At 40.7% G+C, this 22645-nt stretch overlaps 1 protein-coding gene across 1 annotated transcript in view; it reads left to right on the top strand.

Annotated features, from left to right (window-relative positions):
* MTHFD1L (methylenetetrahydrofolate dehydrogenase (NADP+ dependent) 1 like) overlaps positions 1-22645 on the top strand; it is a 158262-nt gene that overhangs the window by 80374 nt on the left and 55243 nt on the right. Inside the window, exons 21-24 of the mRNA XM_086745151.1 lie at positions 7447-7586; positions 9228-9269; positions 10343-10443; positions 10862-11039. Of these exons, the coding sequence (XP_086601277.1) occupies positions 7447-7586; positions 9228-9269; positions 10343-10443; positions 10862-11039 (461 nt within the window). The remainder of the gene's footprint in view (positions 1-7446; positions 7587-9227; positions 9270-10342; positions 10444-10861; positions 11040-22645) is intronic.

Raw genomic sequence — 22645 nt, forward strand, 5'->3', positions numbered from 1 at the left:
TCTGCAGTCACCTTGTATGGCTGCAAAAAATTACGTATTTGTCATTCACTACGTGTATCGTCAGTCCTTGCCCGATTGTGTTTCTGCTGCTCTTGAGAAAGTATGTCATCTTCCAGGGTGTAAGCTGACATGGTGTTCTGTCTCAAGAATAAGATCCTTAAGTTCTCTCTTTCCTTTTTCATGAGTCAGTGCAATATTGGTGCTAAGGCAGGTGTTACTTCATGTCCATTTGATGAAATGGGCAGAACCTTTCCAGGGAAGAGATCTTCAGGCTCTCTGCAGGCCTGTTGAAGTCAGTGTTTTCCAGCTGCTTGTAACATGACTTCTCACAGCATCTTCAAAGTCCATTTTCCATAGCTCTTCCAAGGGGAGCAGGAGGAGCCAAAAACCGAGAGCTCAACAGAGAGCAGCTTCAGCTTGATGGAAGGTGTATTTGTGGCAAGAGCTTCAGCCAACTCACTCTCTAAAAAGTGAAAGTAAATGGAAGTCTGGTAGTAAGACACCAAGAGAGAAACATGGTTTAGGTGTGATTAAATTTATTTTAAGCACTTAGGGTAATCCTGTGGGTACCATAAGTCAATATACTCCTTGTGGTCGGAGAATTATAGCAGAACGACCTTAAATGAAGATACATCACTGCTGCTGTTAATTATTCCTTCCACACAATTCCAAATAAAAAAAATGGTGAGGTTTTAATTTTGTAATTACCAGAAGGCTAATAATTCTTTGCCAAGGGCCATGATGATCTCTTAAGTATGAGATAACGTAATTGCCTTATTCCTGTACCATTAATTGTGCTCCATTTTAAAAACGTGGTCATCTATCTTACGAGCAAGTGGTACTGTTACCTCAAAGGAAACATGCTATGACTGGTAAAAGGATGCAGCCTAAAAGTCACAATTCTTTTGTTTGTTTTTTTCTGGTTAATACTGTAACAGAAGGATGTTAAAAAGGGGGGAACGGTGTATATTTGGTTAGTGTATTCAGCTATGCATTCCAGTTCATGTCAGGGGCCAACACTTAGCCTATGAGTTACGGTCTGTACATGGCTGTAGGACACAGGAGTTAAGAGAAAGTGGCTGTAAAACCCAGCAGGCTTAGCAGAGGGAATTCAAAGAAACACGTAGCCCATGAAGCGACATACAAACTCACTTTATTTCTATTAGAATGAATTGTTTGTAGTTTGTAAGACATCTTCAGAGTTTTAATCTCTAGTAGTAAATCTAAGTAATGAGCCCATTACTAGTGCGCTGCGAGAAGATGTCAGATTTTACATTCCAAATATCAGAGTATGGTTTGACAAGGTGGCTAGGGATGAATTAGCACTTTGCCACTGTCGGAACACATCTCGCTTCCTTCCCCTGCTCCTGCTTGTCTGCTTTTGCTACTTGTTTGAACGTGTTCAGACACTGGTCTCGCTTGAGCTGATTCAAATCTAACCCAGTGGAAAAAATATATTTTTTTTTCTTTCTGTGTTTTTCTGTTTGTTTGTTTTTTAGCAAATTCCAACAGTTTACAACCTTCTAATTAGATGAGTGCCAAAACCTGTGGAAAGTCCGGGCAGCAGGGACAGAGGGAGCAAGCAGGGCAGAAGGGTGGAAGAATTAAGAGGGAACAGGAGTTGTCCTTTCAGCAAGGCAGGGTGCTCATTTGGTTCTGCCACAGTGTAAAGCCATGCCCTAAATTGGTGCTTTGTAGGCAGGAAGCACCGCAGTTGTACTTCTGTATATTTTCAAGAGGAGGAGGCAAGCAGAGCTGTGGAGATGAGCAGAGCATGCTTTCTTTCACGCAGTGGCACTCTTGTCAGCTTCTGGAGCTTTCAGTTTGATTCCCTCTCTGAATTTCAAATCCAACATATGCAGTATCCATATATAAGCAGGCCTGTAAAACCCACAAAGAGGAACTGTGTCCTTAATTGTGAGAGAATTGTGATTTAAGAGTTATCTTCAGTTGACATAAAGTGAACTTTCTGCTAGTTTTTTGTCTATAGTCTGGAAATTATCTGTATGAGTCATTGTGCCTATTCGTTTGTTTAATGTATGGGATGCTCCTGGAAAGTTAGCAGCAATTGGTATTTAAATTGCATAACTCTGCGAGGTTATGCTGTAACCTTTTGTTTCTCATTTAAAGCTGCTCTGCATTTCAATGGTAAAATTTGTCTTTTATGAAGAAAAAAAAAAAAAAGCAGCCTTCCAGTACCTAAAGGGGGCTTATAAGACAGATGGCAAGAAACTCTTTAGCAGGGCCTGTTGGGATAGAATGAGGGGTAATGGTTTTAAAATAGAGGGAGGTAGTTTCAGACTGGATATAAGGAAGAAATTTTTTACACTGAGGGTGGTGGAACACTGGCACAGGTTACTCAGAGAGGTGGTGGATGACCCATCCCCAGAAACATTCAAGAATGTGAATCTTTGTTTTCAGCTGACATATTTTGTTCGTGAGGAGAAGTTGAAAATTTCCAGGAGATTTTTTTTTTTCCTCCAAAGAAGATTACATTAGGAGAGATCTCAAGCACTAGAACTTGAGTATTGTGGCTTGGAGGGTATGCTGGTGGAACCAGAAACCAGCATTTACAGCATGTCTCTCTGGGGGTGCTCATGCAGGTGGGCTGCTCTCAGTCTACGTTTGGAGAGACTTCCAAGCAGAGGGTCTCCAGTGAAAAGTAATCTGCTATTGAATCTAACTTCATACAATCTGCTTTCTGAGAATAAACTTTATTTTGGTCAGAATTTCCTGTGGAAGAAAATTCATTAATAGCTGTTAAAAGTGTGATCCTTTTGGGTTAAGAAGCCAGGACTGCCATATCTGCTGGTTCAGTCAAAAGTGTTGATTGGTGGTCAACAGTCAGAAACTTCCAGTGCCCATACCTCTGCAGAGCATGTACTTGCCCTGGCATCTTTCTTTAGCAAAGGGTGAAAAGTACCTGTTACCTCCAATGGGGAGGTAAAAATTTTGATAGCCAATGGAAACTATTTTCTTCATGGCATTAAAAATGTTCAGCCTTAATATATGCATGTGTAGTTTTCTGCTGGACTTTGCATCCAGTGGTGGTAGCAGCGAGTGCCTGTGTTGCATGCCATCTGAGACTGCGTCAGAAGAAAAATGAACAGGAAAACTCCCTCCGTTAGGAAAAAGAGGGAAAAAAAAGGAAAGAAAGAAAAGGGGGAAAAAAAGTATCTGTTACATTCCAAAATCAGTCATAATAATGAAAGTTCACATCAGATAAATTGCCAGAGTCCGAATGGACAAACATCTGGTTTATTCATCCCTAGCTATACTAACAAAAATATGATATCCTGTTAGATAAATCACTGATCATCCTCGTTTATCTTGGCAGTTGTGCACCTTGGTATTTTTCACTTAAACGAGAACGTATCAGTACTTTACAGCTCTCATGCCTCCAGCTCCAGGTTCACAGTTCATGTGCTTCTGTGACTTTGAACTCTTCTTTTCCTGAGTTTACCAGCAGACAGCTGCACCAGCACAGATATGTTTACATGTGGGGAGTAAATGGCAGCTTGCAGCTCAGAGTTTCCATTTCCTTTTACATTGTTCAGGAATCCAGGCTCACAATTCATGTCCTAAAGCTTCGCCTCGTGTATGCAACTGACTTGGCCCTTTATAATACGAAAGTTTTATTTTGACATTGATTTGTTAATAGAAAGAGCTGACTAGGGAGAAGCTACTTTCTCTAGAAATTACCCTCAGTTTACATGTAGTTCAATTGTGGGTGAAATATCTTGAAAAAAAATTCTAAACATCACTTTCTGTAAGGCTTTTAAGGAGTACGTAAATGTGAGGCTAATGTGGAACCACTTTATATGGCTATAGCATGATAGATGTATTTTTAGGTGGAGAAAAAGTTACATTTCTTATTAAGTATGACCATGAAATCTAATTAGCTGCTTAAACCATGACACTGACTATTTAAGCTATTGTCATGCCTAGGTGATAAAATGTTCCCAGATGTGCTTGGCAAGGCAGTAATTCCATGAAGAAGTTATGGTAATTATAAACAAGAAACAAAACCATCAGAGTGATTTGTTCATTCGCCTGAACCCTGAAGTGGAATTAGAGACTTCAGCGAAGAGTATCAATTTTTTGGACTTACACCACCCAACAGATTTCCCATCAATGCTATTGCCTGATTCCACATTTATGAGCTTTTCCTTCCCCTTTTGTACTTAATGTGGATATTTTGGATTCTTGCTCTGAATTAAAACTACGGTTTATTGGTTATTTTGATAGCTGAACTGAGTTAGGTAGGTGAGAGTTATGTAAACAACCTGTAGAAAGCCCTGTAGTAACTGTGTGTTGTGTTTTGCCCGCTGTGGTTCTGAAACAAGATTCCCCAGTTACCTTCCTGATGTGTTAGAATGCGCCTAGATTTTGGTCACCCTCACATGGATCTTTTATGAGAAGACATCATTTCAACTTATTGGAGCATTTTGATGTAGTTCATTTCCGATATATGTCTGTATATTAATTGCTAGATGTGATCTATGGCCCACTATTAAAAGTAATGTAATGGTAGTGCACTGTTGGTACATGAAATTTTAATTTTTAATCTTCGTTCTAACATTTCTTATGATACTTGGGCTATAAAACTGAAGCATAAAATCAAACAGCAGAGTATTTGTAGAATTAGGTTTTGCACTTTATATGACCACGGAGTGAGACAGTGCAGAGAGCTGTTCACACTGAAAATTACACCCAGCAAATAATCTTTTAGCACTTGTCCGGGTCATTGTCCAGTCTTGTTAGCGCAAGAAGAGGATCTGGAATGCCAAGCAAGGCCTGGAACTGTAAAATCCCTGCTTTGGGTTGGCACATGCTGCTGTGGGGCTGTGTTCTCAGGCTGGCAGTGCAAACACCTGCATGTTTTCTGTAAGCTGAAGCCTCTCTACACTAGCTTGAAACTGCCCATTTAAAGTCTCTATTTTTTTCTCATTGACGCCTTCATTTGAAAGCAGGAAACAATCTGAAAGTAATAGTATTAAGTGTTTCAGCGCAGAGATTTTAAAATATAATAGCTTGGCATATTACTTGGCATATATCTTCTCATTATTCCTCGGAGGAAATAAAATACAGTTAGCAACTTTCATCCAGGCAGCTTTTCTACTACATCCTGTTTCCTTCCGCACACTGGAGAAAGCACTGGCGTTCCTCTCCCTTTCCTCCGCTTCAAGTGAAGGAATCTCATTCTCCGTGTTGTAGCACTCGCTCTCGGTGAGCACCCATCTTCTGTTAGCTTTTCAAATGTCCATGTAGGACTTCGGTTGTTTAGGCAAATGTGCATTTTGCCCTCCATGTCAAAGGAAAGCATTGCAAATAATACAGGAATATGCACGGTGTCCCCTGTACACAACTTTCCTGGACAGCACAAAGGGTGTTGAGAGCCCTGAAGTGCTATGTGTGCTGTTGCTCTGCTTGCTGGGACGCTGAAATCTCTGCTTCTCTCTCACTGGAAGGTAAACTTGCAACCCCTCCTTTCTCTAAGGAAAACTGACCCTTGAAAAGGCTTGGCATGAAAAGGATTAACTCCCTGGAAACTTTGTTTGGAAACGTTAGGAGACTGCTATGTGTATATGCTGGCAAACTCCGTAAGAGACAAATTATTTTCCCACCCTCTCAAGTACTTGGTAGTTTATCTGTTGTTTATGTTAAAGATTGATCATGGTTATATGTTCCTGACTCAGAGTTCTCATTAATCACACTGTGCCACATAAGAGACTGGAGAAGAAGAATGGGGGTTACTGGAAAGCAGACATGTGATCCCTGGCTCTGCTTTTAATATGACTTATCCTGACGTTAGCTTTGTTCCTGTGAGTTATTATGTTTGTGTAAACCTCTTTTCTTTTTTCTTTTCTTTTTTTTCCTTTTTTTTTCTTTTTTTTTTGTGTGTTTCCATGTTTGGTATGCCTGTTTTTCTCAGGGCTATTCAGGAAAAGATAATATACTTATTACAATGATTTTGGAGAATGTTAATCGTGACACTTGCCATGTTACTATTTCAAGAGGTCCCTACTCCCCCCCGCATGCCCACTCCCTTGTTTGCTGGCTCTTGCTTCCTCCCCCAGCCCCAGCAGTCGTTTCCTCCCTCTGAGCAGAGCCACGCAGGCAATTGTTTCAGCCTGTGCCTAACGAAGGGGTGGAAAAGGACCAGTGGGATGAGGACAAACGCACAAAGGCTGGGACTTCCTAAAGCCCATCGCCTGCCAGCAGAAAGATACTTTCTCTCACAGCGGCAGAGCTGATCTCCATCTCCTCCTCCTTGACCCTGCCGAAGCTTTTCCAGCCCCAAAACATTCAATCAGCTATTTGTGGTCCCCTTCTTAGCATGAGAGTCAGAACTGCTGGCAAGAGGGAGAGAAAGAAAAGGGAATTTACTAGCTTTTGCAAGCTGATTGGGGTTACGGGGACACATTACCAGCCCTGCTTGGAGTCAGGTCCAGGAGCCTCTGAAGCAAGAGATTTTCCCACCCTGACTTGTCTGGCTGAAAGCCCCTTTGCATTTTCCAGAGGCACACATTGATCCCAACTCATCAGTGTGTTCTGGTGGGAAATAGTTACACTGGCAAATTTTCAACTGACAGGAGATTTAATCCCTTGAATTTTTTAATTGCTGTGTGCTTGTGTTTGTCTAACAAAAATAAGTTACTTGAGTTTTAAAAGAGGCAATTGAAATAACTGATATTTGACAAATCAGAGCAAATTAGCTCTGAAGAGACTGACATCATTTAATAGAGGCTATCTTCTCTTTTATTTGTAGCTCTGCTAAAATACTTTGCCAGACATATCCTAATTCTGCACAGATTTTTTTTTTTCTGAGTCACATTAACTTAACGTCTGACTTCTTTTGTGCAAAGTCTCATTATAGAAATAATTGTTTAAGAGTATCTTCAAAAATGAGACATGACTCTAAATGCTGGTTTGTGTTTATAATTAAACATCTGGTCCACAAAGGCAAGAGATGATCAGAAGTTCTGCAAACCTAGGAGAATTTATGTCCGTTAATGATGATGAAAGCACATCTTCAGTGAAATCAAGTGACGAGGAATAATATAGGGAAGTCTTAGATCTGTAAGAATTTTAAACATTTTAAATAAATAAATATAATTACACAGAAATAGCTATTTTAGAGGACTAGATGTTTTTAAAAGGCTTTGCTTCTAACTAATTTCAATTGCTTGGGTTTTTTTCCCCTTGTGACTGCTTTTGGTGACATACTGTACATATCAGGAATAAGAGAATTTATTTCTGAGTTGGGAATAGTTTTTTAATCAGACCCAGTAGTGTAAATAGACTTCTATTTGAAAGTTCATTCAAAACTGAGTACTGGTGTATATTTAAGTGCACTGTATACTGAAGTAGAAATATCCCCCAGTGTTTAACTGAAAGCATGTTTTATGTGTGGTTTTGTTTTGTTTTTTTAATGTTTAACAGTAACTGAAGCTGGCTTCGGTGCTGACATTGGGATGGAGAAATTCTTCAACATCAAATGCAGAGCCTCTGGCTTGGTTCCCAGTGTGGTTGTGCTTGTTGCTACAGTGAGGGCTTTGAAGATGCATGGAGGTGGGCCAAATGTAAGTTTTTTGCACCTTTCTTGGAAAGGAAAATTGTTGCTAATATTTGAAATAAGTAAAATATCTTGATTTGAGAAATATTGGGGGTAGCTTATGGGGCAGTATTTGGATATCCCTCCTGAGTTACCTCGTTCTATAGACGTTGCCTCCAAAGGTAATCCAGGAATGGAAAGAAGAGGGATGAAAGCGTTCTGAAGAAGTACAAAATCTTGCTGAGGGAGGGAAGTTTGTATGTATATTCTTTTTCCTGCCTTTTGAAATGGCATTTGTAAGTCTTGACAGCTGAGGAGGAATGAGAAGAGCTCAGGTTGTAGTATGTGAGCGGAAGTAGAAAACATTGTTAGTGAAGGTTTTGAGATTTCTTTCACTGCAATAATGGGAACTCCTTCTGTCCTTTTAATCTGCTTAGGTTAATTCCCTCAGGGAATGCTAAGGGAACTAATAAAACTGTGCAAGTGTTTTCCCAGTGTACCAGAAGTCACCAGTGTATCGTTTTTTGCTATTGAAGCCACAAAGAGACTCGTACAGATTACTGATTGTAGAAGTAGTCTTCAGCCATACAATCAGATCGGACTCCGCTAGCCAAGCAGGCAGACACTTAACTCCTAGAAACACTTTCATCTGCCCAACAGCCTGCAAGTGAGTGATGCTGCCAGGGAAACAGTCTCACTGGGTGAAAATACCAGAGCTGTTTCCACAACCACAAAATTTTGGAATGCATAATCTCTCTTGCAGCTAGTCATCTCTTAGAGCTAAAGCTGAGCTATCCTTCTTCAGTCTTTCAGGTTGACATAATTATGTTATTTTAGAGAGTTAGTATTCTAATGCAAGTTTTCTTTATTTTTAATGATATTCTTCAATGTGTATCAAGGCAGGTATGTTGTCATGTGTGTTATCATTCAGTCTAGCAAAAATAGGACTTAAATATGTCTTAATAGCTGTCTCTACTTCTGTCTGATCTGTGTCTTTAGAAGTATAAAGCTTTTGTTTATTTACGTAATGCATCATAGAGGCATGTGGAGTACCAGATACTCTCACTAGGAAGTTAACTATAAAATGGACCAAGACCAATGCTTGAGACGAAAATTACTAAGTCCACTGCCTGGGATCAATGTATGTGGCCCTTAAAGACTGGTGTATCCTGGTGATACTCTCTGTTTGTATACTCTTGTACTTTCCAGAAAGGAAATAACTTGCATGCAGTTCCTTGGCATAGATTACAGTAATTACAGGACACCCAAAGATTATGTTCCTCTTCTGGTCATCTAGGTTACTGTTGTTCCTTCAGCCAGTTGCTGGAGGTTGCTGTCCATCGTCTTTGCACTGCTAGTGTATTGCTAAGCGTGCAGAATGGGATCCAATTTCCTCCTTTCTTATAAATCCTTTACAACTAGTTGCTGAGTCAATACTTGCTAACCAAATACAATAGGAAGTGTTGCGATTCTTCATGTACCAATGTAACTCGGAATAAAGCAGAAGCTACAATCAAGCTATGATGTTCTGTGTAATGTGTGTGGTGACTGGCAGTATAGAAAGTAAGCAAAAGTGCACTTCTGACCATTTAGGACTATGACAAGCGTCAATCTGTGATTCCGACAAGTGTCAATCAAGTGTCAGTACTTCAATTGTGTATTATTCCAGGTAACTGCTGGTGCCCCCTTGAAGAAAGAATACACAGAAGAGGTAAGAAGAACTGTTATAAAACTTTAGGAGACGTTTTTGTTAAAAGGGACAAAATAACATGGTATATGGAGAATCAGAACTTCTCATTTCTCTAACTGGATAGTGTGCAGCCTCAGGATTGGCAATGGCATGCTCTAATGCTGACATTCAGTGAACAACTTTAACAGGCATTGCCAACAAGTAAAGCCATTTCACCTTCCCCCAGCTGTTTGGTGTTATTCCTCTTGTGTATGCTGTGTGTGCGACTGCATGGTAGATTGTACTGAGGAACTGAGCTAGCTGAAAAATAAGGTTTTTTCAGTAGTTCTTCCAGGACCACTAAGTTTTCAGACTGATCAGCCCTTCGTTCCAGTCCGTCATACAAGCATTTTGGCAGCACAAGAACAGAGTGGTGCAGGGGTCAAAGACCTTCCCTGAAATTAATGACAACTTAACCTGTTCGTTAAACAACAGGTTTAATCTGCTTACACTTTACGCCTGGTGTTGGATGTCATTCTTCAAACAAGAGTGGATTCTACAGATTTGGTTTCTCTGTCTCTTCCCTGTAGACAAATTCTAGCCTTTTGGTTTTATCAGGCTAGGGATATGTGTTGTTGCAATTAAGACAAGGCCTACAAAGTGTGAGGTAAAAGAGTAAATAAGGAAATCCAGTAGTGTGCTTTTATCTGGGATATATATGTATATATCAGTTAGACTATGCATCTGTATGTCAAACCTCACCCCACTGCTGTGGTTTGTTTATAAACATTGCAAACAAGAGACTAACAGCCCTTTCACAGTCGTGACAGGCAACCAGTCACCAGCTGCGCTGTTGTCTTTTGTCCGAGAAAAGAGCAATGCATTCATGTACAAATCTGGGACACTGCTTAGTTACTTAAATATGTCTGTTGTTATTAATTGAAATAAGAATTAATAAGATAAGTGCCAAAATATGTTTGTCTGGAAGCATTTTACTTTCCTGCAGCTGTCATGATCAGCAGTGTTTATGTTCACTTTCATTTATGGAAAAGTCTTTGGCTGGAGAAGAGTTGATATGTCTTACCGTTTCCATTAATTTTTATTTAATTGCACAGAACCTCCAGCTGGTAGCTGATGGCTGCTGTAATCTACAGAAACAGATTCAAATTACTCAGCTCTTTGGAGTTCCTGTTGTGGTTGCTCTAAACGTCTTCAAGTAAGTATATTCTTTCATTACTCTTGTGAATAAATCCAGTTCAAATTTCACACTTTTGTTAGTTTTTAAATTAATAAATTTTGGCATACAGAAAATAAGCTATTAAAGATTTTCCTGTTTACATCATTAGTATAAGAACTTTTAAATCCTTAGTTTGTTCTTAAGGTTTTAAAACCACCAAAATAGTATATACTGTTATGGAAATATTAATCTTCCATTTTAATTAGCTGTTAGAATTACAAAACGTGTTCTTGAAACATGTAAGTACATATGCTATGTATAAATGCATTATGTATATGGCGCAATTTCTTTATAGACTTGCTTTATGACTGCTGATGGTAGAATAAGGCTAAGTATATAGGATTATAAAAGAGAACTAATTAAACAAAATAATGAGATGGAACTGTTTGGTTGGCAGAACCGACTCTCCTGCTGAGGTTGATCTGGTGTGTAAGATTGCAAAGGAGTCTGGAGCATTTGATGCTGTACCCTGCAACCACTGGTCAGCTGGTGGTAGAGGAGCAGTAAAATTAGCTCAAGCTGTGGAAAAGGCAGCCAATCAGAAAAACAGTTTCAAGTATCTCTACAACTTGGAGGTAAGTTTTTTTTTGTTTGGATTTTTTTAATGAATATGTGCTGCATCAGTGCTGGATTTAAAACAAGAACAATATTGCAACAAAGCTATCTAACAGGCTTGGAAAGGGGCTTGACTTGGCTTAAAATCACAAAAGCTGGTTGTCTAATCAGAGGAGCAGGATACTTGCTGGTAATGCTCATTATTTAGTGCATTGAATGATGTTTATGATACTTTCTTGTTTAACAGAGAGGTATGTCTGTGGGTGGAGCATTCACAAATTATTGTGGGTGCCTTCTCCACAAAGATCTCACAGTCATGACATTTGTCCTGAGAAACAGCTAAAATGAAATCTAGTTACTGTCTCACAGTCGTGGGTATTGCTCCAAGTTGTGGCTCCCTAAAGCACTCAGTCTCTGTGTGAGAGGGATGTTGGAGGCAGCATGTGCCTGCTCATGCTCACGTCTGCCCAGCCAGACGGGTCAACACCGAGAGAAAGCACTGCCTTTCGCAGCACCCGTTTACACACTCAGCCCTCAGACGAACATGAAGAGCACAGGCGCCCCAGTCCTGTTCCTTCTCTCCTGCTGATGGGGATTGGAGTTTGCTAGTACAATATGGGACACAGCATACGTGGGTCACTGCTTCTGTTGGCAGTAGATCCTCAGTCTCACCAGGAGCAGCCCCCAGTGCCCTTGCCTTGCTCCAGTTCACACCAGGGTCCAAGAGCCCCTTTCACAGTTTGCTCCAGCTGCTCGCACTCAGACCTCTCCTCCTGCTCTCTAGTGTTCATATACACACATCTAGAGCAGAGAGCACACCCACACAGACATAGTAGATTTCTGACAGGTAGTCAGAAATCAGATTTAATGACAATAGAGGACAGACTGTGGTCCTCAAGCACAGAGCTCAGTCAGACAAGCTACTGACCAGACACCTTTACACTCAACCGGCCCCTTCTTCCCCTTTTCCCTCTGTTTCTACCCACACTTGTTCCTCTTCAGTCTACCTTGATTACTCCCTTTTCTCATCTTTGGTCCTTCTACTAAACATGCCCTAACAATTTTTACGCATTCCCACAATCCCCTTCAAAAATCCTGTTGTAAGTTTTACACAGTCCCAAAATGCTCTTCTTCCTACATCCCATGACAAGTCCTGTGCTGCTGTAGGCCATCGCCCCCTTTCATTTGCAAAGTTTTCTGATGAAAGAGTTTCCCCATTGATTCACCTTGGTGCATTTCACACCAAGGACAATGATCTCAACCTTCCCCTTGGATGGTCTTAGGAAACAGGCAGTTCAGTGTGCTCTAATCTTCACTGATTAGGTTTTCCCACTGATTACCTTACTAGTGTTCCTCCACCTATCATTGTTCCTCTGATCCTTGCTTGGGCTTTGTGATAAATTTGCTTAGCCCTTAGTCAGATAACATAACAAAGGATAGCGTGGTCCACGTTGCAGTCTTATGTCAGCTGGAGATGGTGTCTGCTGGAAATGGTGACTCTTTTTCAGTGCCTTGGAGATTCCGTTACTGCAGTCTGCGAGGTAACATCTCAGCATTGTGAGCTGACAAGAGGAGCAGTTTGCAGGGAAGGGCTGCTAGGGTCCCTGAAAGCCCTGTGCTGGAGCACCACCACGCAGGCAGAACATTGGGAGGGACGTACTGCCAAGAAGTTTATACAAATGATTTCTCAGGACCTTCCTGACTATCCAGATGTGGGAGGGGTTAAAATTTGGGCAGCAAAATAGACTTTTCTGGCACCGAGGAAGCCCTTGTCAAATTTCAGATCCTGTACCCCTGTGCTACTTAAGTTTCTTTAGAAAATGTTTGAATGCTATTTTTTAACAGCAGAACCTCAGCTTCATTCTTTTAAATGGCTAAAAGTTCCTGTTTTGATTCTTCTCACCAGAAAAAAAGTTCAACCTGAGGTAGATATGCCCTACTGTTGTCTTTCACTTTCTCTCCTCCCTGGTATCTTTTGCATCCGTTTTATTTCTTCTTTTCACCTCCCCCACTGTTTTCCCAAATGTCAATAATCCATCCGACTTCTATTAGTATTAAGCGCTGCCTTGACAGAATAGATGGAAATACCTTGGGAATATAAGTGCTGCGGCATCTATTCAGGGTGTTTTGCCCACAGAACATTTTTACAGCCAAACAATAGACAGTGTATCTGCCTTTCTGAGTGCGTCTCTAATGAGACGCTCTGGAAACTGAGGATATCATTTTATGGGTTTTGCATAATAAAATGGAGAAAAAAAAATTTCAGAACTGTTTTTCCCTAGAGGACACTTGTGTTAGAGAGAATAGCACATTAGCATTTGACAAGTCCCATATTTAAGCTCTGGTGTTACTGTATTCTATGTAGGTTACGGTCTTGTGGTATGAATGAGTAGAAAGAATTGGTGAGGTTGGACTCTGCCTCTATGAAGGAAGAAAATGAGATTGGTTTCTACTTTAATGTCTTTCCCAGACACATCTTTTGTGCTTTGTCACATAAGCAGCATGATCTTAAGCACAAAGGGAATGAATCACATCTTTACATCAACTTAATATCCCGTAATTTAACACAGGTATTATAAGCCTCAAAAATATGTTGAAAGGATTTTATAAAAACATATAAAGATTTAAAAATACTGTGAAGAAACTAAATTCAGGCCAACCAAAACAGTGAAGTGTAAAGTTCAGGCTTCTGTTTCATTCTTACAGTGCAAAGGATGGAAGTAGGAGACTGAAGCAGCAATGCTGTCACTTGTACGGTATGAAAGGTGGTCATGGTGGCAGGTCATTTGGTCACTGGGCATGAAGAAAAGCCACCTCTTCCAAATAAGCCTGTCTGGATGTTAATTAAGGTTGTAATAGGATTTTTTGATGTAGCAGTTTTGAGGACTGAGTTCTGCTGTTCAAAGAAAATGACACAAAATTAAGAAACAGAAGAGGTAGTAAGATGGAATTTAGAGAGATTATTTCCCTCCATCATTGTGCCTAAAGGGGATGTAAGTGAATGGACATAGTTCCATCCCTCATCTTTCCAGTAACTGCTGGATTTGTCCAGTTCCTTGAATATTCTGAAGTCCTGGTTGCCTCAAGTTTGACGGGGTTTGCTGTGGTGTGGGTTTTTTGTTTGTTTTCATTTTATTTTATTTCCCCTTTGGAACATTGAAAGGGGAAATGTTCTGCATAAACCCACTACTGCTTCATTCATATCTCTGTATTTGTGATATTACTCTACTCCTCACTTTACTCCATGTCTCCATTTAGTCCTTTGATGTCTATGCATCTTATTTTCCTCAGTCTGTAAAACTTTATCAGAATTTACTTCCCAAACTGGCTGTAATTAGAATAGCTTCCAACAGCACAGACCACTGTAGCCGTAAGAGATTCTTTCAACATTTCGATGTTTTGTTAGAAAGCATTACCCTGGGGATTTTAAAACAAAAAACAGAACTCCTGTATATAAAACTCTTTTACATCCTTTTTTACTAGTTAGACCAAAGTTTGCAGCAAACTATGTTGCTAGTGTACAGCCAGACATCTAATTAGAGGATAGTCTAGATCAACTGGGCTCTCCTCAGGCTTTTTCCACATGCCATGCACCTCTGCAGTGCTTTATGTAATTTCCAAACGTACACCTGGGAACAAACTTCCTTGAAAAGGGTTTACAAATGTGTGTAATGTGAGAAGAACAAGAAAGTCTTTTCTAGATCTGTCAAATACTGGTAAAAAGTTGAGGATCAGCAGTTTTTGGTTTTTTCCCCTGAATCCTGAGGTATGTTTATGCACCTATACCATTTTGTCCAGTGATACCCAAGCATGTGCTGAATGACTGCTTTTAGACAGTAGACACAACATAGTTGTGTCAGTTCAGGACTCAGGCTCAGCTAAGTGGGCCTGTTGAGTATTACAGCAAGCTAGTCTAATTAGAAGACTGTGCTGAGGTGGTTCTATCCCTTGAAGCATCTCATTCAGTCTGTTTAAACTTCCTTGGGTGTCTCTAGATGACACAGCGTTCTGTAGTCCCACTTTCAGATTGCTTTTCAGGTTCTCTTTATTTATTTCTCTAAGCAGGCAAGCTTTTGTTTTTATCCTAGTAGCTGATGCTTGTACTTTTTTTTTTAATACTTCTTGATTCTAACAAGGGTTTGTTTGACATTTGGTATTAGATAAATTAATATTTTTCAAGAGTTGAAATGAGAACATAATAAGCTTCAAGCATATTTTCAGGGCAGTGCGAAGAATAGCTGCATATATGATTTTGGGAGTGCATATGTGTGCCAGTGTCATTTAACGGATCAAGCACAAGAAGTGACCTCTGACAAGTAAGCCCAGAGTTGTTACCTCTTTAAAAGTGTAAGAAAAGGACATAAACAGATATGGTGTACCATGAAATGCTTACAGTATTAGGAATGGCATGGGACAAGGGGGATGCAGGAGCACGTATGAGTTTTTATGTGATAGGCTCCAGAGTTTGTTACATAGTTGAGAAGATTATTGGCAGTAGTTGTAATAAATACTATAGTAGTGTGTGGGTTTAGTATGGATTTTTGCCCCCAGTGCACACTAGCCTCTCTTATTTCACTGTTGAATTGGTTTCTTGACAAGTATTTCTTTAGTGTTTGGAGGATAGGTTTGTTTTAAAGGCCTCCTGAACTCTGTATGGAATAATCTTTTTTTTTTTTCCTAATGTATATTCTTGCTACATATGGAAAATATCAAAATATCAGCTCTCTTATCACTGTTGACTTCCTTTCTAGGTTCACTTTTCTTGAAGTATGGGTCTTTAAGTTGCAGCAGAAAGCTATTACTCAAAATAGAGTTGACTGACCCAGTAAAAGTAAGTTTAGATAACTAGGGGGAGTATAGGAGACATACGCATCTCATTCCCAAATTTCTCTGGCTTCAGTGCCTGCTCTTGGCAGGAGGGGAAGCTGTATTCCCCACTAAAGTATGCCTGGTGAGTAACCTGCCTTCTTTCACTATCCTGGTCTCCTCTCTTCTCGTGTGGTGAACTCTCCCTTGACTTAGAGCAGCCCTCCTGCACCTGGGGGAGGAAGTGTAGGTCTGAATGAAGGCAGGCATTACTTTTTTTAAGAGGTGCATTGCCCCTTCCTGCAAGGCAATTCGAGTGCAGTGGGCTAACACTCCAGGAGATAGAAGAAAGGAGAAGGACAGGTGTGTGGCATGAGGCAGTATCAGTGTATCTGGCCAGTCAGCGAGTTAGCATTGTCCCCTTGAAAGGCTGACATGGTAGCCTGACAGATCAGATTGAGGAGTCTCAAATCATCTGATTTATGATTGGAAAGCTAAATTGAAGAGTGTAAAGGTCACAAAATGGAGGGAGGAGAAGAGGTTGTTCCAGTCTTCCAAGTTTGTCAGATGACACCTCTTCTTGCCAGTGCTCTGCCTTTAGGTAATATCATGACAGATGGAAATATTTCCAGGTTGTACTGTGATATTATAATATTTCAGGTGAGTGTAGTGATATATCTGTCCAGCCTGCAGAACAAAGGAGAGCTTGGGGCCATCCACTGGGAATGAGGTTGAGTAGCAGCACTTCTCCGGGGAGGCATTCAGGCAGTTAGCAGCCTCAGCTCTGGTATTTTTCCTTCCCATGCTGGGAGCGTAATAAAAACTTGGGCAAACCTGGAGCATCTGAGACCACAGTTTTGGCTGCCGCTGCAGTGCTATGGCAGTATGATGTGGGCTGCCAGCTAGCTTCAGCGGTCAGAGATGATGGGTCACTCAGCGAGGTCTAAGGGTAGCATCAAAACAGAGAAAACTGCCGGCAGCAGTTCTCTGTGTGTTATCTTCTCTTCCATCCACTGCCTACAGTCTCCAATAACAAGAATGAGTTGTGAGTAATGAAGGAGGGAAGAGACCAGTCAGTGGAGGAGAAGGCTCCTTGGTGCTTATACTGGGAGAAGGGGAGTCGCTGAAGAGGAAGGCAGAGTCAAGATGGGCTCATGGGGCCTGGGTTTGGGGATGCTGACCTCCAGGGGAGTGACCTAAAGCAGAGTTTTTATCTTCATTTGTAAACTGATCATCTTTTCAATCTGTGTGACTGAATGGCGAGGGGGTGGTGTCAGGGGTATTTTCTGTTTTCTCCACTAATACCATGAAGCCTCTAAGCTGTGAAAGCCATCCATCATGTGTCTGCTGTCACATCAGCCCAACAGACCTCTGTTCTTTTGCCTAAGAGGCACATAACTTCTGTGCTGGTCTTTATACAGCACAGTCATGTATGGACCCAGTGGAAAATCCTTTAAGCACTGCTGGAGTAGGAATAAATAAAATTATATATGCTCCTTACCACAACTTTTCCTCATAAATGATGGAGGTCGTTTCTCATCTTGAAATGCAGGCTGTGCTGCCCTCCAGGGTATGCTAGTCTTTAAACTATTTCCCTCCACCCTACTGCTAGTAAGCCGTGTAGCAACGAAGTGACACTAAAGAGGAATTCCACAGGGCTGTACCAGCCTCTCCTCCCACTCCCATCAAAGAGATTTCAGTGGAGTCTGGATGCTTCTTTCACTGAATTGGATGCTCTAGGGCTGGAAGCTATCTTTCTTCCACTCCATCTTTTTTTTTTTTGTGGATGTAGGCTCTTGACAACACTGCACTTTTATGTTTGTTTTCATTATTTTCCTATTCTTTTCGTGAAGCCATTTTCTTAGGCACAGCTGGGATTTCAAAGTTGGGGAAATGGAAAATAAATCTCTAAGGCCACAGGCTTAGGTGTTGGTTCACAAACTGTTTGACTTGACTGAATATGCTTTTCCGCAAATTAAGAAACAAACGCTTGTCCTGTGCCAACAAAGGAAGAGGAGTGCTAAAGACTTGGGAATCTTTTTGTCAGCCCCAGATCTTCTGGAACCAGAATATACAGATACTTTAACAAATGTGTTTTCATTTGATCCAGGCAAAAAGCTAGGAGTTTGAATGTGCTGAGTCAGCTATTGTTTTAGCACTGCGCTCTGTCACCCCACACAGCACCTTGAGCCATGCTCCCATCATATGGTTTCGTTTGGCAACCTTCCCAAGAAGAGAAATGAGTGATGGCTGCATACTGTTTCACTTAGCCAACCAGCAATTCTCTATTATTGCTTTCAGTGAGCACATAAATTAAAATTTTAAAATAAAAGTGCCACTGCCTTGAATTTTAAACTATTTTAAGAATTTCTGTTAAAACGCAAGCAGCATAGCAACAATAAACCCAGATGCTGGTGACCTCATAATTGAAGTAGTGATCTCATAATTAAAAATAGGCAGTGAGACTAAAGAGAATGTTTAAAGAACTTGAAGTATTAAATGTGTAAGTTACAAGTGAATAGTGCTTTTTTATTCTCTAGTTAAACGTGTTTTTCAGCAGAATCTTCCGTTTTCTCAGAGAATAAAGTAGTTTTAAATATTTATGTTGTATAACTGTGAGGAGATTCTTAAAGATTCACTGAAGGTGTTCAACTGAAGCTAGATAACACCAGTGCTTCTCATAAAAGTGTGGCTTTGCTGCAACCTAGTAGAATGAAGACTGACTCTACGGACTTACTGCTGTTGACTCTGGCTTTTCTGAGATGTTTTGTGCTGGACTCTGTTTTGATGAGGAAATTAGGGGCAATGTTTAAAAGCAGAAGAATGGAAGGAACAGGGGTTGCTTTCAGCAGTCTCGGGAATTGCCTGTGGGGGTGTTAAAAAGATTAACTCCTTTCTCCAGTAGCCAAAGAGCTTCAAGTCAGGTGTCCAGATTAGGAGGCAAACAATGGGAATCTCAAGCACCATCCCAGGCCGGGTCCCTGGTAATCTGCATGTTTCGTTTCACATGATACTGGCTTTTGGCAGCAAGACTGATTTCAGGAATCCCAGCCCAAGCCACATGTCCTTGCTCCAACTCGCTGTTTCTGCTGGTGCATTTCAGTGATCAGTTTTGAACAGTTGGAGCAATTCTTTTTGTAGAGGTAGCATTAAAGCCATCTCTGTCTCTGTGCTTTATGCTGGCTTTGCCTTTATGGTAAACTGGGTGTGTGAACTGATCTGGGATACAATGGCTTTTTTTTCCCCCTGGGTTGTGTTTGAGCCTGGATCACTTTCTCTGGCATGTGCAGCTGCACAAACAGCGGTGCTGCCCTCTCGGTTGCCCTGGCACATGGGTGAGTGTGAGCAGCAGAGGAAGGGAGGATGAAGGAGAGTCTGAAGCTGCTCTGCAGTCCTTGGAAATCTTCATCACACCCGACGTGGAAAAATGATAATCCACAGTCTGCTGTTATGGCTGAAGGAAGAAATGAAGAGTGAAGGAAATGTGAGGAAAGACTGGCAGAAATTAAGCACTATTAAACTGTGTTTTGGTAAAAGCCTTGCTGTTGATAGTATTGGAAGAAAGAAGTTTGTGTAATAAACAGCACCAATTTGCGCTGACCTCACGTCTTGCGAGGGGAATGGCCTGGAAATAGCAGTATGGCTGGGTGACAACACTGGTGTGATTTCAGCTTGGATAGTAAATTCAGTCTTGGGACTGACAGGCCCTCCCCTTTATCAGTGCTGATTTCTTGGCTTAATTGTTCTCTATCAAGTAATGAAATGTACAGCCACACAGATACTGCCTTTCTGAGAGCAGTTGTGCACTTTTGCTGTACCACTTGTTATGCTTTAGCCAAGGAGATAGTCCTGTTTAGGATGTGGGTGCTTGGCAGCCTCAACAAGCCCGTGTGTTTGTGCTTGCCTCAGAAGCAGCATATGGCTGTGAATGTGTGAGTATTTAATGCTGCCATTTTCTCAAGAAGCTAAAACTGAATTTGGAATGAGTTGTCTGAAGCTGCTGTAATCCTTCAGCATTAGAACTGATGTGTAGTTGCATATCTAGAAAAGTCAATTTTTGTCTAAATCCGTGCTATCATCTATTGTGTACTGTCACCTGTTCACGGCTTAAATGTACTTAGTTGTGAAACATTCACAACCTTACATAAGGGAAATGAGAAGAGGAGCACCTTTTATTGCTGATCCTAAATCTTTTCTGCTTTTGATGCTTTCATTGTCTGCACGTTTTATAAATATTATTATCACCATAGCTGTCCAGATAACAGAGAGTACATCAACACACGCCATGCAGACAGGACTTTTCATCCCCCTTTCACTGAGACTGTTTTACTGAGGGTCTGCAAACAGTTGCATTGGCACAGCTGAGGGTGCTGCTTTTGTAGTTTATGAGTGGGAATGAACAACTGCTTCAGGAATATCCTAGACCACTGGGGACAATTCTCAGACAAAAAAAACCATGAGAGATATTAAATGGTGTATTTTTCCTAAGTCCCTGGCATATGTGGCTTCTGCTGGCAGATATTTGACCAAGGTGTTTAATGTACAAACAGGTATTTCACAAGGGTTTTTAGAAGAGTCTGATACCAGCTGGAGCAAAAATCTAGCTTCAATCTCTTGCAATATGTCTCTATTTTTCAGCCCCTTTGAATTCAGCTAAGCAATTTTCCATAGATTACTACATGTGGTGGATCCCTGTGCCCATTAGTGAGAGTATTTCCACAGAGAAATAATCAACAGTTTTGTTGAAAACCTAAAGCTAAACTTGCCCTTCAAGACCAGATAAGAGAAAGTTATGATTGTCCCTACAAATGTCTTGTAAACATCCAGGCTTCTGCTGTGGCAAATGTGTAAAAAGTCTCTTGAATTACTAGAGCTTCTTTTATGATAAATATTTTTATGTTATTTTCAACCGAAAGGAATTTGTATTCCTCACGTAAAATACTAGGTGACAGTTCTTTGGAAAATACTTCTTTAAGTTAAATTAAAACAAAAGTTCCCGACAATGTTACTTGATAACTGAAACACAGGAAACTTTTAAAATTGAAAGCTATTGCACTGTGATTCTAAATAGATAATCCCTCAAAAATCCCACTAAATACAGGTGGATCCTTAGCGTGGTGTAGTGTACTCCTTTCCCTACTCCGGAAACTTCAGGCAGGAGGCATGTCTGAGTGTGCACAGGCATGGGCTGTGTCGATGTGTACAGAGCACCTCCGCGTCCCTGTTGGTTTCTATCTGAATGGGGCTCAGCCAGGACTCATTTGTGTTGTGAGATTAAATAGGCTCAAACTCTCCTCTAACACCGTGCGCATTGCCTCACCTGTTTGTACACACATGCCTGCAAAAACTTGGGACAGTCTCAGAAAAACATTTTTGTTTGCCATTCACGCTCCCACAAAGTGCTTCCTCCCTGGTGATTCTTCTGAGTTTACACTTGCAAAATTTGAGGTCTTGGTACTGACCTGAAAAGTATCTGAATTTCTGGTTAAAAAAAAACCCAAACATGAATCTGTGGGGTTACAGGTTGACTCTCCAGCTCAGGTTCAGTCATGCAAAATATTGCACGCATCCCCGGAGGAGCAGGATGCCACCACTGTCATTAAAGCCATCTGCTCTGATGTTAGCCAGAGCCCTGCTGGGTTTTGTTTGGAAACTGCCGCTATGGTCGCTGGAAAGAGGCTGATGGCGTAGTAATTACGCTGATGTCAAATTAGTTTGAAATATTTTGACACAAATGCAGGTTGAATCTAAATGACCATCTCCATCTCAGTGAATTTACAGACGTTTAAGCAGAAAGCTGTTAGGTTTTATGTTGCCCTACTGACCACAGAGAGTGGAATTTATTTTGCCTTTGCCATTGCTGTTAGTCCTTGGCTGCAAGCAAATAGCTGCCGAAAGGCAAGTTAACAGACACGTTTTGCATTTTTTCCACTGTGTTCAAAACGGACATGGGTATGAACATATTTAATAATCAACCTGAAAAAAGTTTTGTCTCCTGATGGCTGTCCATATCACTAAGTATTCCATTCAGCTTAATGCTGCCAGGAATTACATCCAGGATATTTGCTATGTGTTATCTCCAATCCTCATTATGTTTTTTTGCACTGCTTGGATTCCTGTAAGAAGTCTGAAGTCAGGAACATGACATCATTCCACCCAATTACGGTGCAGTAATCATATACACAGCATGTTCAGAAAGGTCTTGTGGAACATCTTTAAACCTCACTTTGAACTTTCATATCTGAGGGGGAGATTTTATTTGAGCCTTAGTATCTTTTAACTGCCTTACATTTAAGCTACTTGAAAGTCTGGCAAGCTTCTTTTCTTGTGATGTCTCTGTTACTAGTGTTCTTTACTAATGTAAAGTCAGACTACTTTAATTTTTCTGAAATTTGATCATAAATACAAAAAAGATCAGTCTGACACAAACTCTTCAACTGATGTATCTTTGCAAAAAAACCCATTACTTCTAGACAGGTATTGCAAAAATGTGATTAACTGTGGAACTTAGAAACATAGAATGGTTAGGGTTGGAAGGGACCTTCAAAGGTCATCTAGTCCAACTTCCTATAAATACACCAAATAGAGTTTGTTATTCACAAACAAATTTCTTGCCTTTGTTGGATTAAAATGAAATACTTTTACTTTGTCTTCTGGTGCTTTTTTTATTGCTTGAGATTACCAAGTCTTCTTCCACGGGTGATACCTCTTTAGATTTTGTTCAACACTTCTTCCATAGGTGTTGTTAATTAAATATGCTAGAGTACAAACTACTGGTGGGATGTTCCCTGGAGTGTTGTACACATCTCTGGCCATCTGT

This window comes from Chlamydotis macqueenii, chromosome 3 (genome assembly GCF_036417535.1).
Source record: "Chlamydotis macqueenii isolate bChlMac1 chromosome 3, bChlMac1.mat, whole genome shotgun sequence".
Classification (NCBI taxonomy): Eukaryota; Metazoa; Chordata; class Aves; order Otidiformes; family Otididae; genus Chlamydotis; species Chlamydotis macqueenii.